The 13,636-nt window shown below is 36.1% G+C and overlaps 1 protein-coding gene across 5 annotated transcripts in view; it reads right to left on the reverse strand.

The window, feature by feature from the left end:
- Positions 1-13,636, reverse strand: part of TNKS2 (tankyrase 2) — a 63,365-nt gene that overhangs the window by 34,456 nt on the left and 15,273 nt on the right. For 3 of the 5 annotated variants that reach the window (XM_082423638.1, XM_082423635.1, XM_082423634.1), the window contains exons 4-11: positions 11,776-11,812; positions 11,510-11,585; positions 11,047-11,141; positions 8,968-9,034; positions 6,226-6,412; positions 5,030-5,151; positions 2,604-2,695; positions 2,438-2,516 (exon numbers count right to left, since the gene is read on the reverse strand). In XM_082423638.1, coding sequence (XP_082279764.1) covers positions 2,438-2,516; positions 2,604-2,695; positions 5,030-5,151; positions 6,226-6,412; positions 8,968-9,034; positions 11,047-11,141; positions 11,510-11,585; positions 11,776-11,812 — 755 coding nt within the window. The remainder of the gene's footprint in view (positions 1-2,437; positions 2,517-2,603; positions 2,696-5,029; positions 5,152-6,225; positions 6,413-8,967; positions 9,035-11,046; positions 11,142-11,509; positions 11,586-11,775; positions 11,813-13,636) is intronic. The other 2 variants (XM_082423636.1, XM_082423637.1) reach the window with 2 other exon arrangements.

A 13,636-nucleotide genomic window follows, 5' to 3' on the forward strand; every position in this document is an offset into this window, starting at 1 on the left:
ATTATCCTAAGTGGAAAAAGCCTTACACAAAAGAGTATATATTGTACGATCCCATGGACATGAAGGCCCAGAACAGGCAAATCTAATCTATGTTAGAAAAAATCAAAATGGTTGTTGCCTCTAGGCATGGAGACTGCCTTGGCTGGGACATGGCCTCTGCCATGAGATAATGTTCTCTATCTTCAAGAGTTTTGGTTACACAGGTGTATGCATTAGGCAAAATTCAGTAAATGCACATTTAAGATTTGTATATTTCACTGCATGTAAATTTCACATCCAAAGAAAAGACTGTAAACAAATATTGACCTCTAGCTGATGCCTTAAAAGAATTTGGGGAGAAGTGTGTAGTAACTTGCGAATTACTGTGAAGTGTGTCAAAAAATAAGATACTGATGGATAGAGAGAGAAATTGATGGATATGTAAGAAAACAATACGGTGAAATGCTAGCGGTAGAATTTAGGTGGTAAGTATATAGTTATACTCTGCAAAATTCTTTCAACTTGGTTGTATTTTTGAAATTTTTCATAATTAAAAAAAAAAAATCACCTGTAAGACCCCTCCTATCTCATCCCCACCCCGCCCCCGCCCAGGAAAATAATTCTTCAAAACCTAACTGAGAAATCAAATTCCTCAGTAATCAATCATGTGACCACTAGTGTTTTCAGACACTGTCCAATTCATATTCATGGAATCGGAGAAGACCTGAACAGGATTATATAGTAAGACTTTCTCAATGAATCTAAAAGTAGCCTATCAAGAGCTAGTCTCCATGCTTACAGAATCAGAAAAATCAACTTAAAATGCCCAGAGCAATTAATCTGTTTATTCATGTACCAAAACTCACTGCAATGTGAACTATATATCCACTTGAAAACTTTATTTGGGTGCCACTCTGTGTTAGGGTTAGGGTGACGAACTCGTCCTGGTTTGCCTGGGACTTTTCCGGTTTTAGCACTGAAAGTCCTGTGTTAAATCCCTTAGTCTTGGGACAAACCTGGATGGTTGGTCACCCTAGACAAGATTGTTTCACTGAGCTTCACAACTCAAATTTAATATGCATCCAGATATTCCTCAAGTAATGCACCACATGTAAAAAAAAAAAGTGCAATCAACGAAAAGTTATAGGACAGACAGACAAATGAGATATGCCAAGCAGTCAAGCAGAAATAAACTTTATTTTTTCAATACTTTACAATAGGAAAGATTGAGATTATACATTATCAAGAATTCCCCCAAAATAAAAGAGAAATTAGGACACTGAGAGGCAACATAAAAAGAAACTGTAGAATTCTAAGTGGTTCCTTGAGTGGAAACCCAAGGAAGGACAGATTAGAAAATCATTCTGCAAAGTTCATTTAGAGAAGAGCCTCAGGGGTCCCCATGGGGTAAAGGGATCTCTATTTCTTTCTTCTCCCTTCATCACAGCAGCTCAATTCTATTATATAATGAATTTCTACCACAGATTTTGTTTGAAGAAAGCAACGATCGATGGCTAAAAACTGAAAACTGTTGAATTAGGTGACTGTTATCTCTTCCAATCTGGGATGCTATGTGTATTGTTTACTGAGTAATTTTTTTTTAAGTTCCTGGGTAAGAAATAATGACTTTTAGCCTTGATGAAAACCTGATTATTCCATGAATAAAATGCTTTGTTTTCTTTAAATCCACTCGACTTTTTTTTGAGGTATAGTTGACATATATTATATAAGCTTCAGGTGTCCAACATAGTGAAATCACCTTGACTTTTAAACTTAAGTATACCGTTTCTACAAATAGGAAACCAATATTCTCCTAATAAAAATTGTAACTCTTATAAAAATGTTCATTTCGGATATTCCTTAAAACCATCTTACATGCCACATTTTAGAATACATTTCTCTACTGAATGTTCTGGAATGAATGACTTTTGTGATTTTAAAAAAATGCTTTGTGTACAAATGCCAACTACAGAACTTCGCAATATGAGGAGCTATGTTTTTAGTCAAGTTACTTAATTTATTTCCTTCTGTTCCATGATCTCTGGCTTAGTTATGAAATAACAGAGGGTAAGAGAGACTGTGGTTGGGGTAAATAACAGGAGTTACCATGGTAACCAAGCAACAGAAGATAACAGAAGAGAATCCCAGAAAAGATGATAGGTCAGAATAAATATGTCTGGCTGGGGATATTCTTAAGAGTGTATTGTTAGAAAAAGAAGGATAACTTGACCAGTGGGGTGTGGTTAAAAGGAAGAGAGAAGGAAGGATATATAGGAATAATGTTTCTTGAGTAAATCCACAGACTTTCTAGCAAAAAGATATAGAAAAAGTATCTGCAGGACTACTCTGAGGGAAAAATACCTATGAAAGAGTAAATAGCTTAGGAAGTCAGGCATTTCATCTGCTAAATAGAAAACAACTCACTGGATTACCAAAGATTACCAAAAATGAAGTATACCTTTGCTTCATGTTTCACCACTACTTCGACAACATCGTTATGAGCTTTCTCAGATGCAACGTGTAGAGGAGTCAAGAATCTTAAAGAGAAAAAGTCAGCCAGACAATGAATGTATTTTCCAAAAATAAAAGTGTCAATAATTTTTAATTATTAAAAGCATACTTACTCTTTAGTCTTTTCATTGATGTTTGCTCCTTTTCTTAGCAACAGTTCACATATTTGCTTTCTTTTGGGATATGGAGATGCGGCAGCACAATGCTAGATAATTTAAATTGCAGCATTAATCAAGGACTATACATAACTGATTTTTAAGAACTTTCGTGTTTCCAATCAAGAACAATTAAGAAGTTATTTCATGTCTTTGTTTCATTTTTGACTTAACTTTGCTCTTCAAAGACTTTCTTTTGGATAGAATGTGCAATGATTGCTAAATTCTGACAGGGCCTGAAAACCCTATTTGGCAAGTGATATGTTATTAAATATTTTGATTAAGCTTCATAGTTGTCCTACATCTCTGAAAAAGCTACTACTGCTGTAATGAAAAACTTAAATTGTGACCAACAGTCCTTTCAAAACTGTTCCCAAAGAGCATGGTGTTTATGTTATTTTTTAAAGGTTAATAAAACACCCCAAAGCTTGGGATTTCTTTACATGAAGAAATAACACAGCACTTGTCAGCTCTGGATTCTGCTTAGAAAAACACTGATGGAATAGCCGACAAACTGGGTGGTATTTATATCTTCCTCAATGAGTTGCTCCAGCAGGATAAGGACCTTGAATTACTTGTTTGGTAAAATCAGTGGTAGAAAATTATATACTCTGAGTTGGAGGCTGCAGGATCTATGTCTATGATGTACCAAGGAGAAAAGGAGATAGGAGGTAGGGATTTGCCAGTTATAAACCCAATAAGTATCTCATGGTCATGTCCCAGATCTTTGTCTCCCCAACATCCAGGATTATACCCATACACAATAGGTGTCAGAATGAGTGAACGACTAAATTAATGCGTGAAAGTTAAGTTAAAACTGAAACCTGAGATTTCATGGAATAAAAGTTCTGGATAACTGTCAAGCTAACTTGTGCACACATCTAAACACAGTACATATGAAATGTGTCTGATTTTAACCTATTGCTAATTATAAAGCTTATCTAATCTTCATAACTTTGCTTCAGATTCATTCTTTGATGTTGTTGCTGTCACCAAAATCATTCCTTTGCCCTCAATAAAATCATTTCTAATTGGTGAACACAGCTCTTTTGATATGTTTTGAATAATCATCCCAGGACATCTATCAAGATGGCACAGAGAATGGAAAATAGTTTACATCCAAGAATTCTTGAGCTCATCCATTTCAAATTGCACCCTTACTCTTCTGCCCCATCCTGTTACAGACAGGGCCTGTAATCTCTGGAAACCTGGAAGACAATGTCTCTGCAACACAACTATCTACCAACAGTTAATTCCTTGTATTTTAAGGTTAATAAAAAAAATGAGTGGTTTAATAGTAGAATGCTCAGAGGAAAACAACATGTAGAATTAACTTTTCAGACTGGAAGATTTTCCATGTCAGTTTTTCCAAGCTTCCCTGTACCATCTTGATACTGTTATGATTTAAATTTTGCAGTGGCATTTCTTATTAGTCTGCAACTTTGCTATTTTTTTTTTAAACACAGATTTTTTTTTTTAAAGTAGCAAAAAGTTCTACAATGTTTTATAGATAGGTTTCTACATAAAACTTCAGAGTTTATACCATGGCATAAGGAAGAAAATTAACCATAAAAGATATTAGGTAAGTAAAGCTACTACAAGTTAAATCTGCCCCTAAAGACATTAATTTACGTAGCGTCATCTTCCCTCACCGAAAGCACATTCTGCAACTCATACAGCTTTGTTCCTTAAATTTCTACTTCTAAGGTAGCCTCTGATCACAACATTCCCCTTCCTATCTTCCACCACTTACCTCTACTAGCTTCCATTCTTTTCTTACTGCTTTTCCAAAGACTGCCCAGTTCTCATCTACTTTGTTACAGCACCACAGAGCTGACATTACCTCTATCAGGCAAGCTGCCTCTACTCACACAGACACTTTACTCACACAGTATAAAGGGGGTATATACAGACTTTAGATCTAATTCTGAAAAAATTACAATACCAAAAGGAAAATCAGTGGCTTTTATCTTGATGGCAAGATTATTTTCTCTTTCAGTGGGTTCCAAATTTTCAATCATAAACATTTATGCTCTTTATAATTAAAAAAAGCAAATGATATATATGATTTATGATAATAGAAAAGTCACATATAATACATGCCAGTATGTGAATAAAATTTTTGTCTGGAAGGATGTGCAAATGAACAACAGTACTGCATTTTGAGCGGATGTGGTTGTCTATTTTTCTGTATTGTTTGAAATTTTTTCTTTATATACCTGCAGGCATTAATTCTTAAAAAGCACATCTTTTTAAAACAATACTGTTATTAAAAGTAGGACATTATGTTAGTTATCCTGCATCACCGAAAGAAGTAAGACATGATGATTAATTCAGCATGTTTTTGGTTATTTCATTTTAAAAACTTAAATCTGAAACATTACCAATGCTGTTTCATGTGTTTGAGGATGCTTAAAATTCACCATTTCCAGAGACAGATGTTTTTTGATTCGTGTAACATCAGCTTCCCGTGCAGCTTGAAGCAACGAGTGGCCTTTAAATTCATCTAGATGAAGAAAAAGCATTTAAATCTGCATGAGAATTATCAAATTTATGGGACTTGCCAGACACAGTATTTTTCTTGAACTTATTTTCAAAATTATCTACCAAGTAGCCAGAATGAAGCTCTAAAGATATTCTCCAAATAGAACCCTTGGAAAGGGCGACAGTGGTATGCCAGCTCCCCTCGGTTATGACCTCATTCACCCCATGTGTACACCACATGGCCTATTCAAGGTCTGTGTCGGTCTGATACATGGATTATTGCTATATATTCCCAGACCAGAGAGTTCTGAGAATTTTCCAAAGCACAGAACTTTTCTCAGTAAAGAAATAAAAGAAAAGGTGATCACAGTCCCCATATTAACGTTACAGCAGCAGCAGATGGTTCTGCTCACACATCAGAGAACTGGGGACTAGACTAGCGGGATATTTCTAAGAGCCACCTACTGATCAATAAATGGAAGAGGGCATTTTCTCAAGATTCCTCGCTATTATTCATCGGACTTGTGAAACCACCCATTATCTTTTACTATTCCAGAATAATACAAGCTTAACACAAGTTCCCTATTTATGTATAGTAATACTATATCTGAAATACGTGGCTATTTCTCACCACTACATCTATTTCAGTTATAGACAGAAAAGCACAGAATTGCCCAGATACCAAAGAATATTAGATGGTAAGATCTGGGGACTATGTTTACAAGACAGCAATCCTACAAATAACACTTCAAAACTTCACAGCAGCTAATAAGAAAGTCACATCAAAGATAGAATAAAGCTCAAATTCTTTCTTTCCAAAAGCATACCATCTATAAGAGTAACACACACAAGAAGCATTTAACTTGACTTGAAAAAAGCAAATACAAATATACTTTCTTTTCATAGCATCTTAAGAGCAAAATGAGTAGAAAACTTTCAAATGATTAAATATGTTAGTGTGAACAATAATAGATACCCATGGTTAAGGAAAATACCTTATTATTCAAAAATTTCCAAAAAACAAACAAGAAAGAAAAAATGTTAGTTTACTGATGTAAGAGCTTAGCTGAATGAACAGTCATCATTTTATACTTACATGCTAATCTTTCTTTTAACTGTGGTGTGGGAGCCAAGTCTATAGCACTTTTATTGTGACAATTCAGCAGTGTTGGATCTGCGCCGTAACTTAGGAGAAGAGAACACACTTCAACTCTGTTCTTGGAAGCTGCCTCATGAAGAGGAGTGAACTGCCACAAGTCCATTGCATTTACGCAGGCACCATGCTGGGGGTCGGGTAGGGTGGGTAAAGCATATATTTAGCGCTCAATTTTTAAGAGAATTTAGAGTTATCAGTAGTGTGTAATTTAACATCATGCAAGCTTAAAAAGGTTATGTTCCCAAAGGTCACTTTTCAAACCAATTGCTTCAGAAAGAGTAATTTTTTTCCCCACAGAAGAACAGTCAGTGGTTGCTAGGCCTACCCACAAGTGCCTATTTAACTTTTATTGTTAAAAACAGTTAAAAATGAAGCTTTACATTTAACCTGCATCTTTTCCAAGAACTATTTTTTCCTTTCCTGAGATATAATGTACATATGGTAAAATGCACAGTTCTTAAGTATACAGTTTGATGAGTTCTGACAAATGTATATATCCATGAGACCATCACCCAATTCAAGATAGAGGATGCTTTCATCACCCCAGAATGTTCCCTCATGCTCCTTTTATAGACAATTCCTGCCCCCATTCTGACTGTTAGCACTATATATTAGAATTACGTGTCCCTGAATTTCATAAAAGTAGAATAGCACAGTATGTACTTTTGTGGCTAGCTTCTTTCACACAACATTTCTGAGATTCACTCATGTTGTTGTATCAAGTTTGTTTTTATTGGGGACTTCCCTGGTGGCGCAGCAGTTAAGAATCCACCTGCTGGGGCTTCCCTGGTGGTGCAGTGGTTAAGAAGCCACCTGCCAATGCAGGGGACACGGGTTCAAGCCCTGGTCCGGGAAGACCCCACATGCTGCGGAGCAACTGAGCCCGTGTGTCACAACTACTGAGCCTGTGCTCTAGAGCCTACGAGCCACAACTACTGAGCCCATGTGCCACAACTACTGAAGCCCGCACACCTAGAGCCCGTGCTCCACAACAAGACAAGCCTCTGCAATGAGAAGCCCGTGCACCACAACGAAGAGTAGCCCCCGCTGGCCGCAACTGGAGAAAGCCCCGCGCAGTAACGAAGACCCAACACAGCCAAAAAGAAATAAAATTAAAAAAAAAAAAAAAGTTTGTTTTTATTGCTGAGTAGCATTCCACTGTATAGATATATCACAATTCACTTATCCATCATCCTGTTCATGGGCATTTGGACTGTTTCTAGTTTTTGACTATTACGAATAAGTTGTTATGAACATTCATAACAACTATGAATGTTGGATACATGCTATGATTTCTCTTGGATAAATCCCTAGGGGTGGAATTGTTGGGTTCTGTGGAAGATGTATGTTTACTTTTAGTAGAACTGCCAAACAGTTTTCTAAAGTGGTTGTATTATTTTTGTATTGCCATCAGCAACGTTCTGAGTTCCAGGGCTCCACATCCTTGCTAATATTTGGTATTGTTAGTCTTTTTAATTTTAGACGTTTCCAAGCATTGGATTTGGATAAACCACAGAGGTCATTCTAGTTCAACCTCTCATCAAACACAAAATCCCTTCCATAGCATTTCTGCAGAAGGCAAACCAGCTACTTTCTCTTTTAGTACTTTCAATGATGGGAAACTAATTCTCAACGAACAGTGTTTTAAAACTATTAGATTACTCCTGACTCCCCTGAGCTTGACTGCTCTAGTAACTGCACCCTCACCTCACTTAGCGTCCTCTCTATATATGACCTCTAATCATCCTCCCACTCTTATTTAGTGAACACTAGGTCTTAGGAAAACACCATTCAGTTGTAAGCCCCAATGCAATCTCTCATGTTTCTCTCATCCACAATTAACATTCCAAATATTCTGTTAAATTCAAGATTCAGTTTTACAATAAGCAAAAGCATTACTGTTAAATGTGTAATATTATAGTCACATTATACATTTTAAAAGGCTTATGGGCTACTCAGAGTAGCTAATCACTATAGTAAAGTTATTTCTGTGGGAAAATATATTCGGTGGTAGCACATGCCCAAAACGAAGCAGAGAGGCATTGGAAACAAATGCCCTCTTTCCCTTCTCATGGCAGCTGCTGACAGAATGAGGAAAAGTTTCAAGGGCAGAATGAAAGCGGAGTGAGAGAAGTCTAAAGAATGTCAAATACATATGTAGAGACTGGGGGACAAAAAGAAATGGGTGTGGGTAACATCCTTGAACCCACTCTCAAAGAGAATATATAGCTTCTATTCTCATCCAACAGGGAGCAAAACAAGAAGTTTCTTGCCAGTCCATGGAACCTGCTTGTTAAACAATAGCTGCCCAGCATAAGGGAAGAAGTGAAGCTTACCAAGTAAGCCTGTTCCAACCCAAAGTACAACTGGGCAGGTCTTGAAAATTTAACTGGTGGTTTTAATAACATATGGTCCACTAAAAATTACTTCTGATATTTTCAAGAGTTTTGAAACTTCAAAACTTTATTCTGATATTCACAAAATGGGAAAGCTACTTTATATAAAAAATCTTATGGTATCTCAAAAATCTCAAAGCAGTCAGATGCTGATCTATCAATCATCCACATTTTGTAATGATTATAAATACTCCTTCTATATCCACCAAGCACTAAAAACACAAAGAAGACATATATACTATGTATTTCAAGTAATTTTATATAAGAAAAGTATACAAGAACTAACCTTGACCAGAAGTTCAGTTACTTCATAATGACCATAGGAACAGGCATTGTGCAGGGGCACCAGATCACTACAATACGAGAAGGGGGAAAACCCTGTGTTATTACAGATTCCCTAGGCTTTAGTTTCTTTAATTTTAATTAAATTTATGCAAATTTAACTAGCAAATAGCTTATGTGACCTTCTAACAAAAGTTTATAAAACTTAATAATATCTATTTGAACCCTAAGTCCTAACAATTCTAACGCCCAAGTCTCTTTCAAATCCACCCCCCCCACCCCTGCCCCCACTGTTACTGCCATCCCCTTAGTTTGGGCCTTGTTTATTCCTCCCTGTACTACTGAAATGGGCCCCACTTCAATTTAGCCTCCAAGCTATAGCCAGATTTTTCTAAAAGGTAAATCTGATATGGTTAGTCCTCGTTTTCATGTCCTTCATTGCTACTTCCTTGCTTTCAAATGATGGTTCCAACGGTTTAGCCTGGCATACAATGATCTGACTCTCTAGCCTTACTCTTCGATAACGGTATGCTAAACCACTTAAAGTTCCCTGAACTCCATAGTATCCCCTGCGTGTAATGGGATAGATTTCCCTCCCTTCTGACTTCTACACATCTTTTCCAAACTCAGAGCTCAAACACTGGCTCTTCTTTGAAACTTTTTTTTTTTAAAGATTCTGTAAAGTAAATTGCTATATTCCTTAATATAAAACCCAATTCCTTTATGACGGCAATGGAGGAAGAACTTTCTATACAGGAAGGTACAGCAGAACCTTAAAATCCTGAATTGTATCTGTAAGCTGCTCCTCCTTGGGAATCACTCACTAATCACCACAGACATCATCATGATGGTCGCTGCTGAGGGATGGTCGCTGCTGAGGGATGGCCACCGCTGAGTGATGGCCACCCAAGGCTTAGTCTTTGGTTCTATCAGTCCTCTCTGTAGAGGCTCATGGCTTTCCTCACCATTTTGATTATGATTTCTTACTTACCTGAGCACCAATTTCATTCCCAACTATCTACTAGCTACCTCTACCCGAGTTCCCATCATCATCTCATAAAACCAAGACTTCTAAAAGTGAACGCAATGTTTTCCCCCTCCAAAGTAATTAATTTTCTCTACTGGATTTCAGTATGTGTATCATTGGGTCTCACTCATTCAGCTTCAGAATATGAAATGTAATAATCTCTACTATTCTCCCTCATCACATCCAGATATTCAACAAACCTTAACCATTCTTACACTGTAATATCTCTTGCATCTGTGCCTTTTTATTTCCATTTCCTCTGCCACTACTATTGAAGATCTCATTACGCCTGAACCCCTACAATGCTCACTCTCCTAACTGCTCTTTTTGCCTCTAGGCTCCTTCTTCAATCTACCCTACACATTGCTGCCAGAGTGTGTTTCCTAAAACTCCTCTTTTCATAAAACTCCTCTTTTAGAAGAATCATTCCCCTTGCTTAAGATACTTCAACAGCTACTGTGGCTCACAGAATCAAGCTTGAATTCCTTAGGCTAGAACACCAAGTTCTTTAAAAGCTGGTTCTTACCTATTTCTCCAACCCTAACCTTTACTTCTCCCCTATATTAATCATAGGCTTCAGCCACGTTGGTCTAGTCATTGTTTCTTAAGATATGCTGCAGTATCTGTTGTAGCACCTTCCCTCACATCAATTCTCTTGCACAGAGTGATGTTTCCTAAACTCTCTGCTTTCTTGAACTAAGTCCAGGTCAAGTATCACTTCCTCCTGAAGGATTTCTCAACCACTGCAGCCAGCACTGAGCATTCCCTCCTAAGAACTCCTGTAAGTGCTATCCCTTTCTATTTATCACCTCACACTTAGTAGAGAACGTATACTGCTAGGTATCTTTTCATGCCTCCTAGAGTACAGTGTAAGCCCTATGGGTGGTGGCCTTAAGGTTTTATAATTCCCTATGTTCTCAGAGCAATCTGCATATTACAAAAGCTCAATAAATGTTTTATGCTGTTTAGTAAAAAATATGATTTTTACAAGATTACAGAGATTATCATAAGGACAATAACATTTAAAAAATCCTTTTTGTTTAAATGCTTATTTACCCTTTATCTTTAGCATGAACATCAGCTCCATGTTGCAACAATAGCTGTACTATCTTTACTCTGTTGTAACCTGCTGCCAAATGCAATGGAGTTGACTGAAATGTTAAACAGACAAATTAATGAAATTCAATAGCTAAAAAATATGCATGAAAAATCCAAATATAAAACCAGAAATCCAGAAAAACCTTTATAACTTCACTGTCTAAATAACAGTAATAATCTGGTTTTACAAAATCCAACATATATACCGAAGGCATAGTATAAAAGTTTATAAGTTCACTATTGCAAATAGGAAGCTACCAAAATGTTTATTATTAACAAAGTTTTACTAAGGTTAGGAATTAATCCAAATTATTGCTTAAAAGAAAATATCAGCATTTTCGTTAAATGTTTTAAGTTAAAAGATAAACACGATTTCATGTTACCAGGAGATGCACACAAACTTAGTTGCAAAAGGAAGTACCTTTCTGCCATCACTTGCATGGCAGTTGACATTTAATGGTGTAAGCAGAGCCATCATTTTTTCCTCATTGCCACTCCTAGCATACAAAAAAATGTATTAGCAATTTGTATTCTTTATCAGATCCTATCTGGAGACATGTATGTGACCACTAAAAATAAATTCATTCTCTTTTAGAGTTTGCTTATTGTAAAAATAAAATAAAATTAAAAAATTAAAAATTAAATGGTGAAATGTTTATGGTACATGTTTATAACACTAGTACACACCTGGCACTTTCCAAGAGTTCATCTTTCTTATATTCACCTGTGAATTAGGGGGAAAAAAAAAAGCAGAAATTAAAAAAAAATTAATTACAAAAGTAATGTCAGTTTTATGCATAAAGATACTCAGTGAACTATATTTAAAGTAGAAAAAATTGGAAATAAATTTCCAATAAATGGAAAATAATCAACAGAATACTGTGCAGTTTAAAAATATTTATATGAAGACAGACAGAATACCTTTGTTATGAAAGTGAAAAAAAAAGATTCAATGTTATATAATGAAACATGACCACAACTATATGAAAACAATATGCACAGAAAGAGGAAAGCCAAGAAGGAAATAAATCAAAATTTTAACAAAGTTTGTCTTAGGGGGTAGGTTATGGGTAACCTTTTCCATTTCTTTTTTACTCCTCAAATTTCATAAAACCAATGTTATTTGTTTAACAGACAAAATGCATTCACAACTTCATTCAAAATCAAAACAAAACAAAATCCAATATAAAAATATAACAATATCACAGAAATTACAAAAGATACTCTACAGCATCACCAATGGAACATAATCATTAACATTTTTATGAATCCAGAAGATTTTTCTACACTAAAATTGTTTTATTACAATGCTGCTTTAAATATATACAAATAGGGCTTCCCTGGTAGCGCAGTGGTTAAGAATCCGCCTGCCAATGAAGGGGACATGGGTTCGAGCCCTGCTCCGGGAAGATCCCACATGCCACGGAGCAACTAAGCCCGTGCGCCACAACTACTGAGCCGGCTCTCTAGACCCTGCGAGCCACAACTACTGAAGCCCGCGTGCCTAGAGCCCACACTCCGCAACAAGAGAAGCCACCGCAATGAGAAACCCATGTACTGCAACGAAGAGTAGCCACTGCTCGCTGTAACCAAAGAAAAGCCCGCACGCAGCAATGAAGATCCAACGCAGCCAAAAATAAATAAATAAAATTAAAAAAAAAAAAAAATATACATACACAAAAACAGGACTAAATAAACCCCTTATGCCTATAGCCTTTATATTTACAAATGAATACAGGCAAAAACTTTAAAATTGATACAATTTAAATTAACATAATTAAGTGTTTATTTGCTTAAACAAAATCCTAACTGGTGTCCACAATATGAATTGTATATTGATTGCTGTGCAAGGCTTCTTTTGAGCCCCAAGATTTTTTAAAAAGGTAAAAATAGGGAATAGCGTGGAATAGGGAAGGAGGAAATGAACACTGAATTGTTGGTTACAATAGCTCATTTTTCTAGAACTCTTTTGGGGGACTAGTCTAAATTTTCTCAGTAATACCAGAAGAAATATCACAAAGCCCAAGCACAAAACCTCACAGCAGAGCCCCTCAAGCTCTTGACTATTAGACGTAATTCTAATGGTGATCACACGGTAGATAAGAATCCAAAAAAATAATATGGCAGAGAGTTGCTTCAGAGGAAATACTCTGATAAGGGAGAAAATATGTGAAGTAGATACTACCACTCAAAAAAGCCTGACAGTCTAAAATAAACCTAAACCTAGGGACCACAGCCTTATATATCTTAATATGTTCCAAGCACATGAATATGTTCCAGTAGAACACAATAATTGTCACTCTTCATGGTACTGAAATTGATGTGCCCAGAATCCTCTGTTTAGAAAAGCAAGAGAATGATTACTAACACACAATTATCTACCACCCCTGCCCCCAATAAGGCAGGAATCACAAATTTAAAAGCTCATTAAAAAAAAAAAAAAAAAAATTTACCTTCCTTAGACAAGAATCAAATGTCAACTGTTCAGATGCAAAAAAGAATAGCAACTGAACTGATACTATTAAAAAAATCTCATTGAATTCATTAA

The sequence above is a fragment of the Balaenoptera physalus genome (assembly GCF_965194825.1).
Source record: "Balaenoptera physalus genome assembly, chromosome: 14".
In the NCBI taxonomy this organism is placed as follows: domain Eukaryota; kingdom Metazoa; phylum Chordata; class Mammalia; order Artiodactyla; family Balaenopteridae; genus Balaenoptera; species Balaenoptera physalus.